The sequence below is a fragment of the Oreochromis niloticus genome, linkage group LG12 (genome assembly GCF_001858045.2).
Source record: "Oreochromis niloticus isolate F11D_XX linkage group LG12, O_niloticus_UMD_NMBU, whole genome shotgun sequence".
Taxonomy (NCBI): domain Eukaryota; kingdom Metazoa; phylum Chordata; class Actinopteri; order Cichliformes; family Cichlidae; genus Oreochromis; species Oreochromis niloticus.
This window is the reverse complement of record NC_031977.2, coordinates 22,111,209-22,131,641: the sequence shown is the minus strand read 5'-3', so window position 1 is coordinate 22,131,641 and position 20,433 is coordinate 22,111,209. Positions and strand designations below refer to the sequence as shown.

At 39.4% G+C, this 20,433-nt stretch overlaps 3 protein-coding genes across 3 annotated transcripts; 2 read left to right on the top strand and 1 right to left on the bottom strand.

Moving 5' to 3' along the window:
- Positions 1-225: 225 nt before the first annotated feature.
- On the bottom strand, positions 226-6,387 carry tspan36 (tetraspanin 36). The gene is made up of 7 exons (XM_003446065.5): positions 6,165-6,387; positions 3,187-3,378; positions 2,864-2,938; positions 2,620-2,718; positions 2,040-2,189; positions 1,650-1,733; positions 226-1,053 (listed from the first exon to the last, which is right to left on the bottom strand). The coding sequence occupies exons 1-7, from the start codon at positions 6,216-6,218 to the stop codon at positions 979-981; spliced, it is 729 nt and encodes a 242-aa protein (XP_003446113.1). The 5' UTR covers positions 6,219-6,387; the 3' UTR covers positions 226-978.
- Positions 6,388-9,394: 3,007 nt separating this feature from the next.
- Positions 9,395-10,247, top strand: LOC100701823 (protamine-like protein). Its single transcript, XM_003446064.5, has one exon. The coding sequence runs from the start codon at positions 9,482-9,484 to the stop codon at positions 10,040-10,042; it is 561 nt and encodes a 186-aa protein (XP_003446112.1). The 5' UTR covers positions 9,395-9,481; the 3' UTR covers positions 10,043-10,247.
- A 5,699-nt stretch (positions 10,248-15,946) lies between these two features.
- LOC100697252 (macrophage-expressed gene 1 protein) lies at positions 15,947-20,433 on the top strand. The gene is made up of 2 exons (XM_019365984.2): positions 15,947-16,425; positions 18,324-20,433. Exons 1-2 carry the CDS (start codon positions 15,973-15,975, stop codon positions 19,980-19,982), a joined length of 2,112 nt encoding a protein of 703 aa, XP_019221529.1. The 5' UTR covers positions 15,947-15,972; the 3' UTR covers positions 19,983-20,433.

The window sequence follows — 20,433 nt, the reverse complement described above, 5'->3', positions numbered from 1 at the left end:
CACCGTGCAGCAGTGAAAAGTAAAGCTAGAAGGCACTAAAGTGGCCAGAGGAGTAGACAACTGCTCCCTCTGCCCTCAGTTCAGAACAACAGCAACAGAAACAAGAAATGGGATACTTGCCATTTCTATAAAAAAAATAAAATAAAATAAATCATTGAATGTTGCAAATAAGTTGACAAAAAAAAAGGAAAAAAAAGAAAAGAAAGTGACACAACCACACCAAACTCTTGTGAGATATTCACCTTTTTTAATTTAGAAATATAATAAACACAATAAAAGTCAAAGTGGAACTACAACTCAATTTACCAGAGTTAACTGACCATAAAGTGTTGCATGTATTCAGTCGTGCAGGTGGTTATAAACTCTGCAGTCCTAGATAAGGCATATAACTGCTGTCTTTTTGGTTACGATCACATACAGCTTAAAAAAGGACAGAGGTCATTCATTAAAGTACAGTGGAAATGCAAAGCGTAATTTCCTCTTAACAAGTATCTACAAGATGCAGCAGGGCAGGAAGGGCCCGGCAGGATTTACAAGCACATGAGTAAGTGTTCATATTAGTTCTCTTTTGTGTGATCTTTTTTTCCCCCTTTGATGTAATGGCAGCTATGACGATGGCCTGCGCTGGAAGCACAATCGAGCTGCGAGCAACATTTATGATTATTTAAACTATTTTGAAAACGATGCCCAAAAAAAATGGAGAAAAAAAAATTCCAAGCCAAAGCTGGAAAACAAAAACACAACTACGAATAAAGAGCTGCGTTCACATTAACCAAAAAGATTCACCAAAATTTCTTTCGTGCAGGAATGTTCCGGTATGACCCCATTAAGACCCAGACAATGATCGTCATGTAATTACTTAAATAGAACTAGAAGAGCACAACGAACAGATGTTTCCGTGCAATGTAGAGCAAGCACTCAGAAATCCCAGTGGAGCTAAATGAGGAGGAGGTACAGTGGGAGGTTGCGGGAACTGTTTCAAGCGTAGAGGGGTTCGTAACCACTCCTTCGGCTTTTACAGAATATCGCACACACGCTCACCATCCCAAAGAACTGGAAAAGGAAAAAATAAAAATCAGAGACACAATTAAAATACGTTTTCTTTTTAGGTTACATGAACCGACTAATAAGGGGGATGAAATTTTTTCTCTTACAAACCTATCACAAAGTTTGGCTTCCTGAGTGAAAAAAAAAACCCCTTGAAATACATAATTCAATTTTATATATAACTATATAGCACCCTACAATGATACAGGCAAGCAAGCACTTGGTGACAGTGGGAAGTAAAAACTCCCTTTTAACAGGAAGAAACCTCTGGCAAAACCAGGCTCAGTTAGGGGAAGCCATCTGCCACGAACAGTTGGGGGGAGGAGACAAAGGAAATACTGAAATAAACAGGATCATACACCAACCTCTTCTATTTCAATTACTAGCTTTCAGCAGCGCTGTCACCGTTCACTTACAGGAAATGGTTTTTTTTTTTAGAATTTCTTTTTTTTAACAATTCATCTTTTTTTCTTCACACAGAAGACAAAATGATCACACAAGTAGTGCTAAGTTAACAAATCCATGCACTTCAGAGTTTGAAAGATGCAGGTAAATGACATATCCTCATTTACCTGCCGAACCGCATTTCAGCTTGGTCTTACCTTGATGATGGCAAAAGCAACAACGACCAGCATGGCGTAGGTCAGAACGTCCTGTATGAACTTCTCCAGCTTGGGCTCACAACCCTAAAACACACACACACACACAATCGCTGAGTACACATACAGCACTTGCACATCAAAGGTATTTACTTGACTTTAGCTCCTTTTTTGTTGCCTTTACTGCTGGGAGATTTTGCAGATTTAATAACTGTCATAATAACATTTTTTTAAATCATTAAAAAAAATAAATAAATCTGAGACTGAATGACAGAAGGTTCCAAACTGCAGGTGAACATGCAGTCAAAGTAAACATCGTACAGTCCAGAGAAAGACAAACACGTGTGACCACAGGGACACGGAAAGAGCAAAGTTGGCTCAAGTGTGATTTACCTCAGTGTTAAACTGGTCCGGTTGGTCCGGTTTGCCATTGCACTGTGGTGATGAGGAGTTTTTACAGCAGGACAAAGGCAGCGTTTTGTTTCTAGAAAAATAGGTGGTGTTGGTCCAGTCGCTGTAATTCTTGACACCGCAGCACTTTAACTGCAAAAAGTCAAAGAGAAAAGGGTCATGTGCAAACGGAAACTATGATAAAGACAGCGATAAAGGTAGACACTACAAGAAGTTGAGCTAAGGGTAATATGGTACTGCGGCTGTGTTGCAGTGTTTCAAGTTTTGCACAGACTGGATCGGTTTCTTCTTCTAATCCAGTTATCAGTTTCCCACAGTTACGTTTGGCAGACACAGGAGAAGTAAAAGTGGTGCATGTAGGTCATGTAGATGTAAAGTGCAACGGCTTCCTATGAACTTCATTTTAATATTTATTGTTGTCTTATGAAGACAAAATTGGAGGAAGAAGAGGAAGTGAAACCATGTGAGAGAGAGAGAAGGCGCACAACAGCACAAGAGACAATGGAGAATGAAAGTAGAATCAAGAAAACAAATCTATTATCAAAGTAGAAAATACACTAACCAAAGTCTGCATGCTGTCCACTGCTTCAGTCTCAGAGTTCTTCTCCCCATTATACTTGGAAAGAGACTCTCTTATGGGGCTCTCAAACTGTCCATTGATCTGTTGAGAAACGCACAAATCCCCCCCACATGTAAGCAGTCATGTGAGCTAACGACAAGTATATTTTCCATAGCATACTTAAAATAAATAACTAAACACAGATTAATATGTATTATTTAGAACACCTGAAGCGTCCGTGACTCACCTTGCTGCGATAGATGAAGCTAAACACCAAAGCAGTCACTTCAGCCGCAAAGATCAACATGATGATCAGAAAGAACTAAAACGAAGGGAAAAAAAAGGAAAAGAGAGATGTTAATTTTGGATCCTAAAACAGAGCGAAGGATCAACAGAAACAAACATAAAAGTAACAGAAAGGATGTAAGTAGCATCGTAGCTGAGGTGATAAGGGTTTGCTCTTGGGCTTCTACCTTCAGATTTTACAGATGAACATATAAACATTAAGGAACTGGGAATATGAGTGAAGCACAAATCACCTCCTGTCCTCATTCCCTCACACACACTTACACAGCTTAGGCCACATTTGGACTCGCGGAGGGTTGAGCAGCATCCCACGATCCCGACAACGAACATCACCGCACTGATTCCGATGATGATGGCTGCTGGAATTAGATTTGACTTATTCTCAATCAGATTCTCAAAGCTGCCAAAGGACTTGATCACGTAGTGACCGACATAGGCCAGTGCTGCTCCTGCAACCTGAAGGAAAGAGGGACAGAATAAAAAAAGATTCCACTATAAATAAACACAGGTTACAATAGATGCTAAATCATCTGCACCTTCACAAGTCATTCTGCTGATTTCATGAAGAAACTTTTTAAATTTCGGTTTCTAGACATGAAGTTGCTAGAAACCAGACTGCAACCTGTTTTTAAAGCTTACACTGTTAAAATTCGAGTCAGTCACATGATCCTTGCTTTGTCAACACAACATCAAAACCAGACACACCGCATCATACTTCCTCCTCTGCAACACTTCTGTTTCTGACATGTAACACTGGACAACTTATAACCAAAATTATCAATTATTTGTTTTAGTTCCATTTTTTGTACTGATTTTAAATCTCTGTGTTAAAACTGAGCACAAAGATGTTTGTTCTTATTTTTCTGTCCTACTGGCTCTCATGTGATTAACATACTCTGTGGGGGTTACTGATAGTCTGCCCCATTGAACTTTGATGCATATCTGGCGTTAAGTCACACTGTCATCACGACCTTTCTGCTAGTCATGCTTTAGTAGTGAGATCACCAGTCATATGAGCGCAGGTATGAGTGCCAAGTTTGTGCATAGGAAGTTCACGCCTAAAAACAAAGGGGGAAAAGGGAAAAAAGAAGAAAAGAATCACACTGATTCTTCACACTGAAATAAAAAAAAAAACAACAACTACTGTAGCAAGGGAAAAAAAGACATTTAAAAAAAAAAGTTTAATTAACTAATAAGCTAACATTTTCGTATCTAGTCTATGAAAGATTCTTTCTTTCTTCATACGTTGGTGATGTCAGTCAGAACACAGGAACAGAGGAGGTGTTAACCAGCAACGTTTTCATTTCTGTAGCAGACGGAAAGTCTCAGACACAAAGTTTCCCCTAGGTAAGTCATTCATGCAATTTTCAGTTTTACTTCCCCTCAGAGTTGAGCAACTTATACATTGGTTGCTTGTGTTTAGCGCATCCTAACAATTCACTTTGTAGCTCAGCCCCATGACTCACTTTTCTTGATCACTTCACGGTCACGGGATCCCTGTGGGTTTGTTACGGTGTGCCCCCCCTTCCAGTGCTCACCCCCTAATCCCTCCAGAATCTCAGATCCTGGGGCTGAGAAGCAGCACAAAGAGGCTTACACAACGTAAAACACAACCTCTCTGGAATGTAACTAGCTCTCTGAGGCCGCGAGGGGTTCACTTAAGGTCCATCTTCAGTCTGATTCCAGGAAAAGACAAGACTTACTGTAAATTTTGCAAATCAGGAACCATTTTACTTTTGGTTTTCTTAAATCAGATACATGAACTTTATTGCTGTGAAGCAGAAGAAATTCTGTTTTATAAAAGCAAACTATGAACATGTTCACTAAATTTAACCATGAAATATCAGAAACTGTTTAAAACACACGTCTGAGGATCTGTTTAACGTTTATCACTGTAAAATGAAAGCGAGGCCAATAAGTGGGTCATAGTTCAGTTCAATCTCTTGAATGATTTTCTTTAAACAATCCCCCAGAATGAAACTGGCTGTTTATCATTTACAAAATGTTCACTTTCCCACAGAAAGCTGAAACTCCTTAATTTATCAAATTGCTTGGTTTATCATGAAGGCCAATAGTTAATTCAACTGGATACGTGATTTCTTCATCAACTCACGTCTAATCAGGGCTCTTGCTCTGATAAATCAGTAACAAAAAAACATCAAACTTGCACATTCACCCTGAAGCTCAAACACACGAACGCTGTTTGTTGGCTGAACAATCTCAGCATGTTTGACTAACTCCACATGTGAGCTGTGCAACAAAGGGAAAAATAGCAGAGGTGTTTTTAAAATATGTAGTGATTTGTTGTCTGTAATGCTCACATGCTGGGAGGGAGTGAACATTACTGAACACGGCAGGAAAAGGAAAAAAAAAAAGAAAAAAAAAAAGAGTGATCCTGAAATAAAGTGAAGGTCAGAGAAATGCAATAACACCTTCATTTGATTCAAAGAGGCTCGGTAATCCAAGTGTTAAGTGTGGCATAGAAAGAGAAAGTATACAGGCTGGAATGGTAGATAGGAAAACTAGGAAGTGGAGAGGAGAGGAAAAAAAGGATTTGAATACTCAAATTAAAGCACGTCCATGTTGTCTGTGTTAAACATTTACACACACAGGCTGTTTCTGTCTTACAGTTATCCAATTAGACACACACACACACACTTTAGCCACGGAAGGGACAGGCTGGGAAATTTACCCAGTCCTTTCAAAAGCCTTCGTAAGGTCACTGAAGAGGATACAGGCGGAGAAGCTTGGGTTATTGAGTCAACATTAACGAGCACACACAACTGAAAGTACTCGGACACAAAGACAGATATGGCTGCACGAGGGAGTGAATGGCCGGAAAAATAAGAGCAGAGTCTGGCAGGTCAGTGATCTCATGAAAATTCCCCAGGCCTTTTTATTTCAGAGCTACATACGTTAGAAGTCTATTAAAGGGTAGGTGGGGTGAAATGAGGAAGTGCTCTGTAATGCTGCGACTGTGCTAGAATAAAAAAAAAAGGAGGGCGGGGGGGTGACTACTGGGATCTTTATCAAACCACAATACTGATTTGTTTACTCCCTAAACAGCACAATTCACACAGGAGGAGTAAAGAGAAAACAATTAGCGGCAGATTTTTTTTTTGAGAAACACAAATAGAAAAGCCCCCACATATTTATTTTCCTCTTTCCGCATCACAGACCGTCGTCAGTAGGAAATCAAATCTCTGCAGGTGGACGAACGACAGAATTACACAGCGACTCACCCAAAATATCAAGCTGATAAACAGGAGGATGATCTTGGCGACTCCGCAGTCCATGGCGTCTCAGTGGATGGTGGAGGAGAGAAAGAAAAAGACCGAATGTCCAGCTTTTTATGTCGCTTTTTATGTACGCCGAGTTTCTCCAGCTGCCCGCCCGCTTTGGTCACAAGTTTTCGCTGTCTGACTGTACTGACTGATCACCTGGTCACATGATGATGGGAGGAGAGCAAAGCTACGCAGCAGGTCCTGCAGCTCCCCCTCCCACTCCAACCCCGTGCATCACGTCATACATCTCACACGAGGAAGACCGAGACTCTATCGAGCTATTTGATATCGCACGCGTTTTTATTTTGGTTAAAGCATTGTAACATAATTTTGTACGGACTTTTGGCATTTAAAAATGTATTTTTATTCATTTTTTTCCCATTTAATTCAACATGCAGTTCAGTTAAGTTCCATTATAAAGCCAAAGATCTTGTAAATTTGTAGAGAAATAAAATTACCTATGACCAATTTGCAGTTTGTGACAGCGAGTAGAAAAATAAAAATAAAAAACAAATACACAAAGGATGGAACTTCCACTGCTCGAGGAGCCGGATAAGAGAGGCAAAGAAGAGTGCACATAAACAGCATGCTTTTCATATCACTGCATGAGGAAGGTGTGTTTAAGCTTGAATTTTTTTGAAGGTGATGTTTCAAATTTGCATATTGGAGTGGTTTTAATCCCACCGATGCGCTCCAGTAAGTGTAATTTAATGTTGGCATCAATGATACAGTCATTGGTTGTGAAATGCAGCACAAGATCTAACACGTCCATTGTCTAAGGAGGTGAGATGATAGGGGGGTCACATTTCTTTTCTTTTTTTTATTGTTATTAATAACAGAAAAAAATATGTATTTTAGTCGTGTGAAGCATGCTTAAGACTCTTTTTGCAGTAACTCTGAGGACAATAGGCAGCTATTCTTTCGGATTGAGTCAAAAGGTTATGTGGATGGGAGTTATAGAAAGAGAAAACCACAACACAGACAATTTGCAGCGACAAAAACAATTGTTTTATTCAGAGTAGCTCAGCAGAAGGCTCTGTTTGACCTTTATGCGCTCAGTTCTGTATCACTGCAAGAGATTAAAGCAACTGACACATTTAGATTAAAGCAATTGACACTCATTTAAATGAATGCGGGAGCGGCAGAAATATTCAGTTGCTCTTCCGACTGTGACATGGGTTATAACTCTTAAACCATGGCTGCACGACTGCAGTCATTCCTCAGAGGAACACGTAGAAGCCTCGGAGTAGGTCTCTTTGCCTATAGAAGTAAAGGTTTTGTACTGATAATGAGGCCAAGATGACCAACAACTGCAAAATCAGTCTAGGCTTTGTTGTTAAAGAGGATGAAAGTCCAGCATCTGCCAGGGAGTTTCTCGCGCTCTGGGTCCAAATTCCAAGAGTTTATTGCAGCCTTATCAGACGTGCTGCAGTATATCTGCATCATCCTGCTCTGCATACAAGCCCACGATTAAAAGCTTCCACACGCGAGAAATGGAAACAAAAACTACACATCTGAGGCTTTCAGTGGCCACTTCAAGCTGGTCTCCCGTGACAACACTCTCACCACCTACAGGTCTCCATCAGAACTGCACTTCCAGCCAAACAAAACTCCAGTGTGTTTGTGAGGAGGCGCTATCAGCGCACTACAGAAGGCACGGAAACGTTTGCCAATCTTTTCCCTCGCGCGCACGCATACACAAGTACATACCTTATCTCACATTAATAATAAGAAAACAAACAAAAGTAGCGCGAGAAAGCACGAAGAAGAGAAAAACATCCCTCTTTCACTGGAGACGTTTTTGATGGATTGCACTAAGAGCGTAATATTTAAACATTCCCAGCAGTATGTCTAATAATTGCATTCATTTTAAAACTGATATAGAAATAATATAAAGTTAATATAAAACAAAGACTCAAATGTTGGACTACATGATTTAGTTTTTTTCTGGTTTATTTTCCCGCTGTTTGGCTCCACCTGTGGCAGATTTTATTGTTGGTTTTTGTAAACAAATATCACAAAAACACACAGTGTTTGTAACAATCCTGTAAAAACCAATAAAACGGATGGTTTATCAGTAAAAGGTCAAACAGCTAAGCCGCGTAAAGCGCGTCAGAGTGCCTGAAGTTTGTTTTGGTTTCACAGATGCGCAAGTAAAGGATGGTATTTGTACACTCGTGTGTGCTGTGCTGTTTTACCAAAATCAACACAGAGGACCTGACCCGAGGACATTTAAGTGCAGTGTAATGAAACATGATTCTTTTTGCATTTATATGCGCAGACCTGTTGTGATCTCATAAGTGAAGTTATTTTTGCACAATTTTTACGCAGCACTTTCTCATAACAGTTAACTGATGCCTAAATAAGAAATGATCTAAATTGAAATTAAATAAAATTTATATTTCTGTACATGCACCCCACTGGAATCATTCCACAAAGTGTCTCGTTAAAAAGAAAACCCGGGAAATTAATCAGAAGTTCGTTTCTTGGGCTGCCCCTCCTCACAGGCTGATAACTCGGACTCTGGCTTTGGTCCATCTCCACACAGTGAATACATAATGTAGCCTTAATTTCACTTTCATGTTACATATATTCAAATCAAAAATAATTTTCTGTTAATTATACTTTAACACGTCATCCCCAACTCAAAGACCGCCCTTGCTTTTGCTTCCAAGTTGAGTATAGTTCCTCAGAAGTCTCTCTGTGGTTACCTCAAAATAGAATCAAGACAAGTGTGTTTCTTTAGTCTTCTTTATGTGAAAATATTTCGCAATAACGGCGGAAATAAAACTAAATTTTGGGCTCGGTGTACTAGACACGTCGCTATGTTAGAGCTTATTTAATTGTAAAACTTTTTTCTTACTTATTTGGGAAATATAACATCCTCAAAATGTTCAAAGCATGATTCTCAGATTGCATTCTTCATCTGTCAGCTTCTAATCGCTCAACAGGCGCTATTATATTTGAAAACATGCTGAATAAAAACACACAGACAGACAGTTCACATTGCGCTGTTTGCTGTGAGGTGATTCTTATATGGTTATATGACACTTCACGTTGGAATTTTAAAGAATTATCTAGTTGAAGAAAACACAAATTTGATCAAGTGGCGGAGGAGGAGAAGAGGCGCACTGTGGCAGTGGGACTGACTCTACACGGTTCTCATTGGGGTTTTATAAAGCCTCAACCAGCCAAGAGGGCAAGCAGAGATATCACTCTCTACTAATTCTGTCTGTGGCCCACACTGACTTCATCTCGGTATCAGAGCTGTTACAATGTCTTCTGCTGCGATTGCTTTACCTCCGCCAGCTCCGGCCAAATCTCCTAAAAAGAGAGCCAAGTCTCCGAGGAAGAAAACAGGCCCGACTGTGTCAGACTTGATACTGAAGGCTCTGTCCACATCCACACAGCGTGGCGGTGTGTCTCTGGCAGCCCTGAAGAAGGCTCTGAAGGCCGGTGGATATGATGTGGTGAAAAACAATGCCAGGATTCTCATCGCCGTGAAGCGCTTGGTGACCAAAAAGTCTCTGGTCCAGACCAAGGGCAGCGGGGCTTCGGGCTCTTTCAAGCTAAACAAAAAGCCCCCCACACCTAGGAAGAGGAAGGTGGTGAGAAAGAAGAAGCCAAAGGCGAAAAAGGTCAAGCGGGCCAGCGTCAAGAAAGCAGCAGCAGGAGGAGCCACTCCTGCAGCCAAGAAGTCCCCCAAGAAAAGGAGAAAGTCAAAGAGCCCGAAGAAAGCCAAGAGACCCACTGCGGCCAAGAAGCCCAAGAAGCCAAAGAGCCCAAAGAAGACCAAACGCAGAGTCTCCAAGACCAGGTCTGCTGCCAAGAAGTGAATGCTCTTCCACTGAACACTAAATGCCGGTCTTTGTGGACTCTAAGCGGACTGAGCTGCATTCAAGTCAAGCTTTAAGTAGTTTTTTTTTCTAAAGTAGAAAAAATGAACTCGCAGTTTGTACAAGCCTTTCTTTCCTGCTTCCTGTCATGATGTTCTAATGAACTGAATAGCACTTGCTTGAAATAAAATTATTTTCATTTACAGAGCGTGCAGTGTGCTTTTATCTGAAAAAGAAATTCTCTAGCCTGCTAAAATTTAATTGAAAAAACAAACAATAGCGGAAAAAGAAAAAAAATTGATGTTTTCTGGACGGCAGTTAACTTTTTTTGGTGCGTGACGCCTTAACAGCTGATTTGCCTGACTCATAGGAGTGCGTTAGGGAGGAGTGCGTATTACGCGCAATTACGCACAGGGACCTAGTTTCCCAGAGTTATATAGTTTTCAACTCTATGAAATCCGTTTCTTGGGAAGTGGTAGATGATCTTTTTGAGTCCCACAGTTTCAACTGATTTTATGGAAGCTCGTAAGTAGTAAAACAAACAAACAAACAAACAAACACAAAACTCTGGGCCATCCTTATCCATATGTCACAACGTCGGGTTATTATCTCAAAATTTCTACTTAGTAGAATTTAGTAAGTAGATTAGACTTAGTAAATTTCAATGTCAAGTTTTTTTCTCAGAAGTTTGAGTTATTAAATTAAATTGTTGAGATACGTATCCAAAGTTTTCACTTTCCCTATTTTCTATGGTATTCCACATTGATTTAAAAAGAAAGAAAGAAAAGAAACCTGTTAGATACTCATATAAATGTGAAAAAAGAAAAATCGACAGGAAGTGACAGCCGTAAGAGCTCACCAATACTAAGAAGAGTGAGTCTTCATGGGCGTATCACAACATGGTTTCCGCTTATCTCCCAAAAGGGGCTTATTCTCTCACACTCATTACCGCAGTTTATGACTGAATGTACACAGCAGAGGACAGCTGTTACTCTGAGTTTAGCATGAGAACGTGATAGGGATGAAGGGGTGATATTATTGTTAATTATTATATTCTGACTTCATGAGGTTTTAAACTAATGCGAAATAATTCATATAAAACCATTCACACCAGGGGGTACCCCAAAAATAATTCTTTAACTGCTCAGAAATTACATCCAGTTTCACAAAGGTTTAAATACAAATAGACAGTTGACTAAAAACCAAGCTCAAAGCTTGACCAATGAAAGACACGTGATACAAGTAAGATAAAATGACAAAACCATCTACAGTAGATTTCTATTAAGCCTCTCAAACTAAAGCCTACATTTAAAATCACACATTGATTGCTTTTTAAAGGTGCTTTACAGAAGCAAAACGAAGAAAGACTGTAGGTATCCAAACAGCAGTGACTCGCGCCACTGTGCGATTCATTAGCTGAGTGGTTTAGTGTTGCCACCTGCTGGCGGGATTAATTAACAACTGTTAACTGGAAATGTAGGCAAGGTTTATCTGGGGTCAGATGCATAGACTGTGTGTGGTTTAATTTCACTGTAACGTGCAGATTACTGAAGAAAAATGTAACCAACTAAGTATTTTATAGAACCCTATTGCACAAATACAAGCTGGCATCCCTCTCACCCAAAAATATGTCATTAAACCGAGTGAGGGTTTTTTTTTTTTTTAATTAAATAACAGATGAAAAATGTTAAAATTGTTTAAAATGGAGACAGTGCCCATGCTACTGTAATGTATTTCCTGTAATTCTGGGAGTTTTACTCTGTTTGTCAGTGGCAGAGCATGAGAGAGGAAATGAGAGAAAAGTGTGAACATATTGATTTATTCAGTGCTAAACATTAACCCAAAATACACTGAAAAAAATAACAATCAGTTGTTCTCCCTTTGCTATTTTGAATTGATGCATTAATTGAAATTCTGCAGTTTATTCATACAAATTGTTTTCTTTTTGTTTAATTTTTCCATCAAAATATGTAGTTTGCTAAAGATTAGAACTTGATTGTTGGGCTCAGAAAGTACCAGGAGATTATTGGCCATGTAAAGTGGTGCGTCTGAGTTTATGAACTGTTTTCAATTGTCTGCATTTCTTTATGAATATGACCTAAATCATCATCAGGTCTGCACCCAAGTAGGGGAATTGGATTTTGTGGAACCGCATGTGTGAAAACAAAGCACATCTATACATTTACTTCCTGTTTTCTGTTTAATAATAACACTGACACTGTGCTAGTCTTAGCTTAGACTAAGAATAAATGTTAGTTCCCTTTTCTGCTGCATACTTCCTCACTTTTATTTGAACAGGTAGCAGTTTTTGTGTTTGTAAATACTAATAAAAAAGAAAGTAGTGAGTTACTTTTGAAATGAATAAAAAAGATTTGACAGAAGAAAGCAAAGGTCCCTCATTTACTTGCAACTCTCCTAAGTGGCTTCTCATGTTGTCCACATGGAACTTTCCTTTTCAAATTCAGCTAAAACTGAACTTAGACCATTAAAAAACACAAATCACTGCGTTATCTGGTAGTCCAATTGCACAATAGATTCAGCTTCATGGCTGTTACCTAAACACTTAACCCAATAATCTCTAATTGTGGTTTTTCTGACACTAGATTTTAATCTAGTCTGCTTGAAGTAATTTTTCTGTGACTGGAAATAGTCTCATTCTTCAGGTCTAATCCTTATACTGGTAGTCATGTGTACCTGTATGTAATTAAGCAGCGTGGCATGTCATAACCTGACAACATAGGACGAGGGATGAACACACAGCTAAGACAGAGAATGCGACAAAGGGCATGGAAAAACACAGGGCTTAAATACATACTGGCGTAATAAGGGAATGCGAGACAGGAGGGAGACACAGCTGGGACAATGCAGGCACGATGAGACACGGGGAAGCAACACTGAAACCAGAAACATTCGACAAGCATGACCAAAATAAAACAGGAAACTGAGAATAACACCATGACGCAGACTCGGCACTAAAAAATGGAACATTGGAACATGAAGCACTATCAAGAACTATCAACGATAAACCCAATAATAATAAACTCAAGGCACTGGGTCCATGACCCAGTACCGTGACACTTTTAGGACATGAATAGCTTTTTCACGCATTTTATAAACAGCAAATATATACAATTTTATTTACATAGCACCTTTCTAGACAGAATCACGAAATGCTGCACAAAAGATAACAAGTCATGAAAGGTAAAACAGACAATATAAAAAAGGCAAAAATTAACCAAAAGCTATTTTAAAAAAGGTGAGTTTTGAGTTGTTTTTTAAAAACAATTAAGGTTCTTAAGATAGACTGAGAGAGGACCAAGGGCTTTCACTATCTGGGGTAGAAATCTGTCAGGAGTGCATACAAGGATTTCAGTTTTCCTCTTATTAATTTGGAGGAACCCAGCCATCCAACATTTGATAGAGTCTGCAGTCATTCAGAAGCTGGAGCTTAAAAGATCTTGGGGCTTAAAAGAAATGTACAACTGAATGTCAGCATAACAGTGATAAGAAATGTTCTTGAAGGAGCCCATTATATGCTGGAGGGGGAGAAGATATATTAAAAACAATAAAGGCCCCAAGACTGAACCTTGAGGGACACCATAAGTAAGGGAGGTAGAGGATGACCTAAAATCAGAGACCCCACAGAAAAACATCAGTGATGTAAATATGAGGAGAACCACTCTAAGGCAGTTCCACATACACCCACCCAAAGTTTTAGCCTTTCAAGCAGGATATGGTGGTCAACTGTGTCAAACACCGACATGAGGTCCAACATAAGCAGAACAGAGCATTTTCCTGCATCATTACTCATCAAAATGTCACTAGAGACCCTAAGAAGGGCTGTTTGCGTGGAGTGAACTCTACGAAAGCCGGACTGAAACTTATCAAAAAAACTATCTTTGTCCAGAGCCTGTATAAATTGCTTAACCACAATCTTTTCTAGAAGCTTAGCAATTAACGGTAATTTAGAGATTGGCCTGTAACTGCTCCAAAGAGAAGGTTCTGGCTGGGATTTTTTTAAAAGTGGGAGAATAGCAGCATTTTTTAAATAAACCAGAACTATACCAGATGCCAGTGAAGAGTTGATTAAAGTGAGCACACATGGACCAATAGACTGGAAGACATTTTTGAATAATGATGCAGGTACAACAACAACAAGAGGAGCTTTCACTGAATTCACTAGTTTTACCAGCTCAGGTAGTGAGAGAGGAGAGAAAGTATTCATGATGACGGGCCGAGATGGGGTAGGGACAGACTAAACAGGTACTGATTGTAAAAAAATCATTCTTACGTTATTAATTTTTGCAAGCAGAAAAGAAAGAAAATGTTCACAATCTTCATTAGAGGAAATAGGGGCTGCAGGTAGAGCAGGAGTAACATGTCACTAACGGTGTTGAATAACACCTTAGGATTACCTCTGCTCTTTGTAACCAAGTGTGAGAAATAGGCAGCCCTTGCATCTCTGATAGCATTATTAAAAGAAGCTAAAAATAATTCAGTTCAGAACATGTACCTGTGCACGGTACAAGCCTGTTGCAAAAACACACCATATGTTCACATTTCTTTAGCTGAGTCTAAAGAGGTTTTTATGTCAAAGACAACACTTTTGCAGATGTAAGAAAGTATTTGTGCACAAACAAAATGATTCCCAAAGACCTATTAACCAAAAAATGTTTTTGCATAAGCAAAACTCAGCATGTGGTGCAATTTAAAATAAAAAATAAAAAAGGGAAATAGACAATCACAGGACAAAAGAAGAAGTTGCAGGCCTAAAAAAAAAAACTATCAACAGCAGATGAACAGTATCTAAAAGTCCTGTCCTTAAGAAACAGGAAAGACTCTCAAAGACCTCGCACGGGACCTGAAAAATGCATCTGGGCCTTGAGTCAAAAGCTAAAAATGATGTCATCAAAAGGGCGGCTGTCAAGCCATTCTTAAGGAACGGAAACAGGAAAAAAAGCCAGAGGTATGCCAAATTACACAAGAACTGGAGTGAAAATCAGGTTTTATGAAGTGATGAACCCAAACTTGACCTTTTTTTGTTGATATTGCATGTGTGGAGGAGGTTAGGAAAGAGGTAGAACAGTGAGGTGTTGCATTTCAGATAGTAGTGTGGGGGATCTTGTCAAAACTGAGGTCACAATTAAGGCTTTTTCCATACAGCAGACAGGAAACAAGAGCTGAATGTGTGGAGAGTGTTCTTGCCCCCCCGCCCCTTTTTTTTCACATAACCTAATGAAGTCACACATTAACCCAAAATAAACTATTGGAAATGAGGTAGACATCCCCATGTATGTAAGAGGAAACATGGCAACCACGGTTTGCAGAGAGCTTATTATCAACTTCTGGGTAGAAACTGAGAAATTTTCAGGAAAAACCCAGTGACGTGTACTCATGAGACTGACTTGCAAATACGTGTGAAAATAGAGACAATGTTTTCAGATCCACTTTCAGTTCCTATTACTATGAGGAAGACTTTAACCAGTCTACCCATTTCTGGTGCAGAGGTTTTTGATTTTACTTCTCTTATTATTTTTTTCTTTTGCCAGATTATTGTGTACTTTTGCAAGTTTAATAATATTTTTTTTTCCTCCTAGGAGCTCTCATTTACCCAACTAACTGCACTTTCCTATGAATTCATTCATCTTTGAGTTCATTTCAGCACACTTTGGCACTGACTGATGAAATAACAGCTTTAAATGACCTGAAACATTAGATAAATCACTGCAGGTCTATGTGCAGTAGGTAAATAAAAAGTTTGGTGCCTTTACTGTGGCTACATTTTACTGATAAGACATTTTTCTGTGAGGGAATAAGCTAATAAAGTTGTTGAAAAAGATGTTCCTCTTTGTCATATGATAAACTGCCCAAAAGTAGGAGGGGCTTAGGGTTTATAGTCAGTGGTGTCAGCACTCACTTTTGACACAGTCATGATGGAAACTGCAGTGACCCTCCTGGCTCTCTCTTTCCTTCATGTCTGCTCTTCAGCACCTGTGAGCCGTCCAACAAACTGGCTCAGACAATGCCGTGAGTCTACCAACCTCTCCATCACAGCACTGGAGGTGCTGCCAGGTGGAGGCTGGGACAACCTCCGGAACATGGACATGGGTCGAGTTATGAACCTCAGCTACTCCCAGTGCCAGACCACTGAGGACGGGCTCTACCTCATTCCAGATGAAGTGTTTGTCATCCCCCAAAAACAGACAGGTGTGGAGACCAGCTCAGAGATCATCAGTTCCTGGCTTGAGCAGAAAAGCTCGACATCTCACTCCATTAATGCTGACATATCCTTCCTCACGGTGCTCAATGGTAAATTTTCTGTTGAGAACACTAGAATGAAAACCCATCAGGTCAGAGACTCAGCAACCACAGCCAGGGTGCAGGTAAGTTTTCAGATGTTTTGAATAAATAACATTAAAGGTAATGGAAAATGCACAGTACTGATGTTGAGACATTTTTTTTATATTAAGCAATTTACCATTTATTAATCATACAGTGTTTGTACAGTATGCTAAGACATTATATTTAGAATAGAATAGAATAGAATAAACCTTTATTATCCCACGAATGAGAAATTTGGGTGTTATACAGCTCTTACAGCAAGAGGAATATAGACACAAAGTAGTCCTATATACATAAGCAACTGAGATATGCATAAAAGTGTACAGAGACATGTATAAAATCTACAGAGACATGTACACAAGTGTGTGTGTGTGTGTGTTGGGGGGGGTTATGAATACTCCTGGTGAAATATACAGTGTACAAACAAGATGCAAATGAGTAACATTTCACAACAAAAATGTCAAAAACCATTGCTATTCTCTACAAAACAAAGCATGTCCTGAACAAAAAGTCATTATACACACTTTATTGTTCTCTGTTGCTTCCATATATGAGTTATTGTCTGGAGATATGGGGTAATGCATATAAAACAAATACTCTTCCTATTTTCAAGTTACAAAAAAGAGCTATAAGAATTATAAATCAATCAAACTATATAGAACCAACTAACATTTTGTTTATTAATCTGAATACCCTAAAATTTTATGATTTAGTCGAATATAAAATGGCACAGATAATGTATAAAGCACAAAATAACTTGCTTTGCTGCAGTACTCAGAAGCTGTTTAAAGTCAGAGAGAGTCAATATGACTTAAGGGGAACAGATGTCTTTAAAAAAAAAAACAAGATAAGGACAAACATAAAGCAGAGATGTGTTTCTGTTAGAGGAGTTAACCTGTGGAATAGTTATGACAGTGATTTAAAAAGGTGTAGTTCATTTTCCTTGTTTAAAAACATGTTTAAAAATAGAGTATTAGAAAAATATATAAATCAAGAATGAAAAGAGCAAAAATAATAATTCTGAAACTCTTGATTGTTTTGCTTTGATGTAGTTATCTAAGGTGGAAAGTTTTTTGTTTGTTTGTTTGTTTGTTTGTTTGTTTTTGCTTTGCTTTGTTCTATTCTTTGCTTCGAGCCCTGTGCACAGGAGCTGCATGCAAAAGATTTTTTGTTAAAAGGGTTGGCGTAATAAGCAAATGCTTCAGCCAGTACCTTTTGATTAGCCTTGTCTCATGATTTTTTGCTTTGTGGTAATCTTTATTCTGTATTCTGTATTCACTGAGATATTTGAATGCTAATCAATCAAATCAAATCAAATCAAATCAAATCAAATCAAATCAAATCAAATCAAATCAAACAGCAATTAAAAACATGTGATATGTCAATTAAACCCGTAATGAATAAGACAACCATGTTAAACTGTGTTATAGATTCTGACAGCTGCTGGTAAGAATGGCCTGTGGTCAGTCTACTGCTGAACGAGCTGCTCAGTGCTCGTACAGTCTCATGCAGGGGGTGGGAGGTATTGTCCAAGATGGATGTTAGCTTAGACAACATCCTCTCCTCGCCAACCTGCTCGATGGACTTCAGTGGACAGTCCAGGGCAGAGTTGGCCCTCTTGACCAGTTTGTTATGTTTCCCCATGTCCCTCTCTGCCATTCCACCACACCAGCAGACCACAACATAAAAAATAGCAGACACCACCACAGTGTCGTAGAACGTCCTTAGGAATTTAGCTTTAGTTTTTTATTCCTTTATGATTCTATATAATGCACTTTTAAAATCACAGTAAAAATATTAGAGTTAGCCAAAAAAAGCTTTTTTAACTGTAGTCCCAGCACATATATTAAAGGTAATTTTATTTACAGAAAATAAAGAAGAGATTGAGATACACAGTGATGTAAAAGAGTAATTAATCTTATAATCCTCTCTTTCAAAGGTTCGTAACTTCCTCTACACAGCTAAGGCTTATCCAGACTTCACTCTGGACACACGATTCGTTCAGCAAGTCAGAGACATTGCTGATGCAATTGAGAACAACCAGACGAGAAGTGCAGACTATCTCTCGGAGAAGATGGTGCTGGACTATGGAACTCATGTCATCACTAGTGTGGATGCTGGGGCGGCTTTGGTGCAGGAGGACTATCTCCGTTCCTCTTATGTGTCAGACAGCCAGTCACAAAGTTCTTCTGTGAAAGCACAGGCTGGATTAAACTTCTTTGATAAGCTAAAGTTTGACATTAGCAGTCAAAGTGCCCAACAGAGCTCATCACTTCATACATATCAGTCCAACATTACATACTCTCTCATTCAAAGCCACGGAGGCACAACTTTCTATCCTGGCATCACTCTGCAGAAGTGGCAGGAAAGTACCAGAAACAACCTTGTTGCCATCGATCGCTCAGGATTTCCTCTGCACTATTTCATAAACACCAACACTCTCACTGATCTGCCACACCCTACGATTGGAAAAGTTGCTGTTAAAGTCAGTCAGGCTGTAGAGCGCTACTACAAGATCAATACTCGCCCTGGGTGTGTTGACGTCAACTCCAAGAACTTCAACTTCCAGGCTAACATGGATGATAATTCCTGTGGAGGTCCAGCTACAAACCTCAGTTTTGGTGGTGTCTACCAAGAGTGTGTTAAAATCAGTTCAGATGCAGATCCACTTTGTGATTCTCTGGCCCAGAAAAACCCAGATACAGGTGCCTTCTCCTGTCGTCCACCTTACTCACCAACTTTACTCAGATCAGAGGTGAGACTTCAGAGTTACTCTAAGTATGAATGTCATAGGGAAAGTCATTCCTGTTGGGGTTTTTTCACCTGTCACAAAACGCGTTGTCAAGACAACAACTATGTTCGTTCTGCTCGCATCAACACCTACTGGTGCTCTGTAAATGGACAGGCTCCAGAAAACTCAGGGTATCTGTTTGGAGGCATATACAGCCCCTCGCTCCTGAACCCCCTCACGAAAAGCAAAAGTTGTCCCCCAAATTTCATTCCAGTAAATTTTTTCTCAGATGGTGAGGTGATCTGTATGAGTAAAGACTATGAGGCAGGTACCAGATTCTCAGTACCATTCGGAGGTCTCTTCAGCTGTCAGTCAACCAACCCAGTGGCAAACAATCAACGCAGGTGCCCTCCCAAGTTCAGTCAGCACCTTGCTGCAATCAGTGATGGCTGTGAAATCCTCTACTGTGTTCAGTCTGGACTGTTCACAGGTGGAGAGCTCCAACCAATTCGTCTGCCTCCGTTCACAAAACGCCCACTTATCAGCATGCAAGCCACCAACACAGTAATGGTGATGACTGAAGGAGAAAACAGCTGGGTGAGAGTGGGCCGGACCAAAATGTGGAAACCTGCCAAACCAGAAGAAATTCAGAAAATTGTTCAAGGCCTTAACCCTGAACTCAGTCAAATGTCTAATGGAGAAAAGGCAGGTGTAGCTTTTGGTGTGATGGGTGTGATGCTGATGGTGGCCATAGTGGGAGTGGTCCTATTCAAGAGGAGGAGGAGGATGTCAGGGTTTAGAAGTAGAGGTTATGAGGAAATACGTGAAGAAGTTGAAGAAGAAGCTCCCGAGCAGAACACAGCTTAGAAGCTTGATCACTCACATTGAGAAATTAAACCAGTGTGGCAGGTTTAGCTTTGAACTTCTCTTTTGATTGTCTCCACATTCATGCTTCTTACAGCACTGGAAAATATTGACATTTAAGAGCTTTAATTTCAATCAGTCTTTGCATTACTTTAGTTTATTATGCTCCACATTTTGTACTTAAACCTGTAGACTATTAACATATATGCAGGGAGAAATTACTTTGCAGCAGTCTGCCTCTGAAATCATCAGATGGAGCCATCAAAAAGGGAAAGCAGAGGTGATTTTTATACTAAGGCCCAAGATGCATAAGACCATGCTGTAAAAAATTTTGTACATATCTAAGCACTATATGCATGACTTTGTTTGCAAATACTTTTAAGAAAAACATGTATAATAGATAATCTTCATTTTTCCCACAATATATTCTAATAAACAATCAAAGAAAAAGACA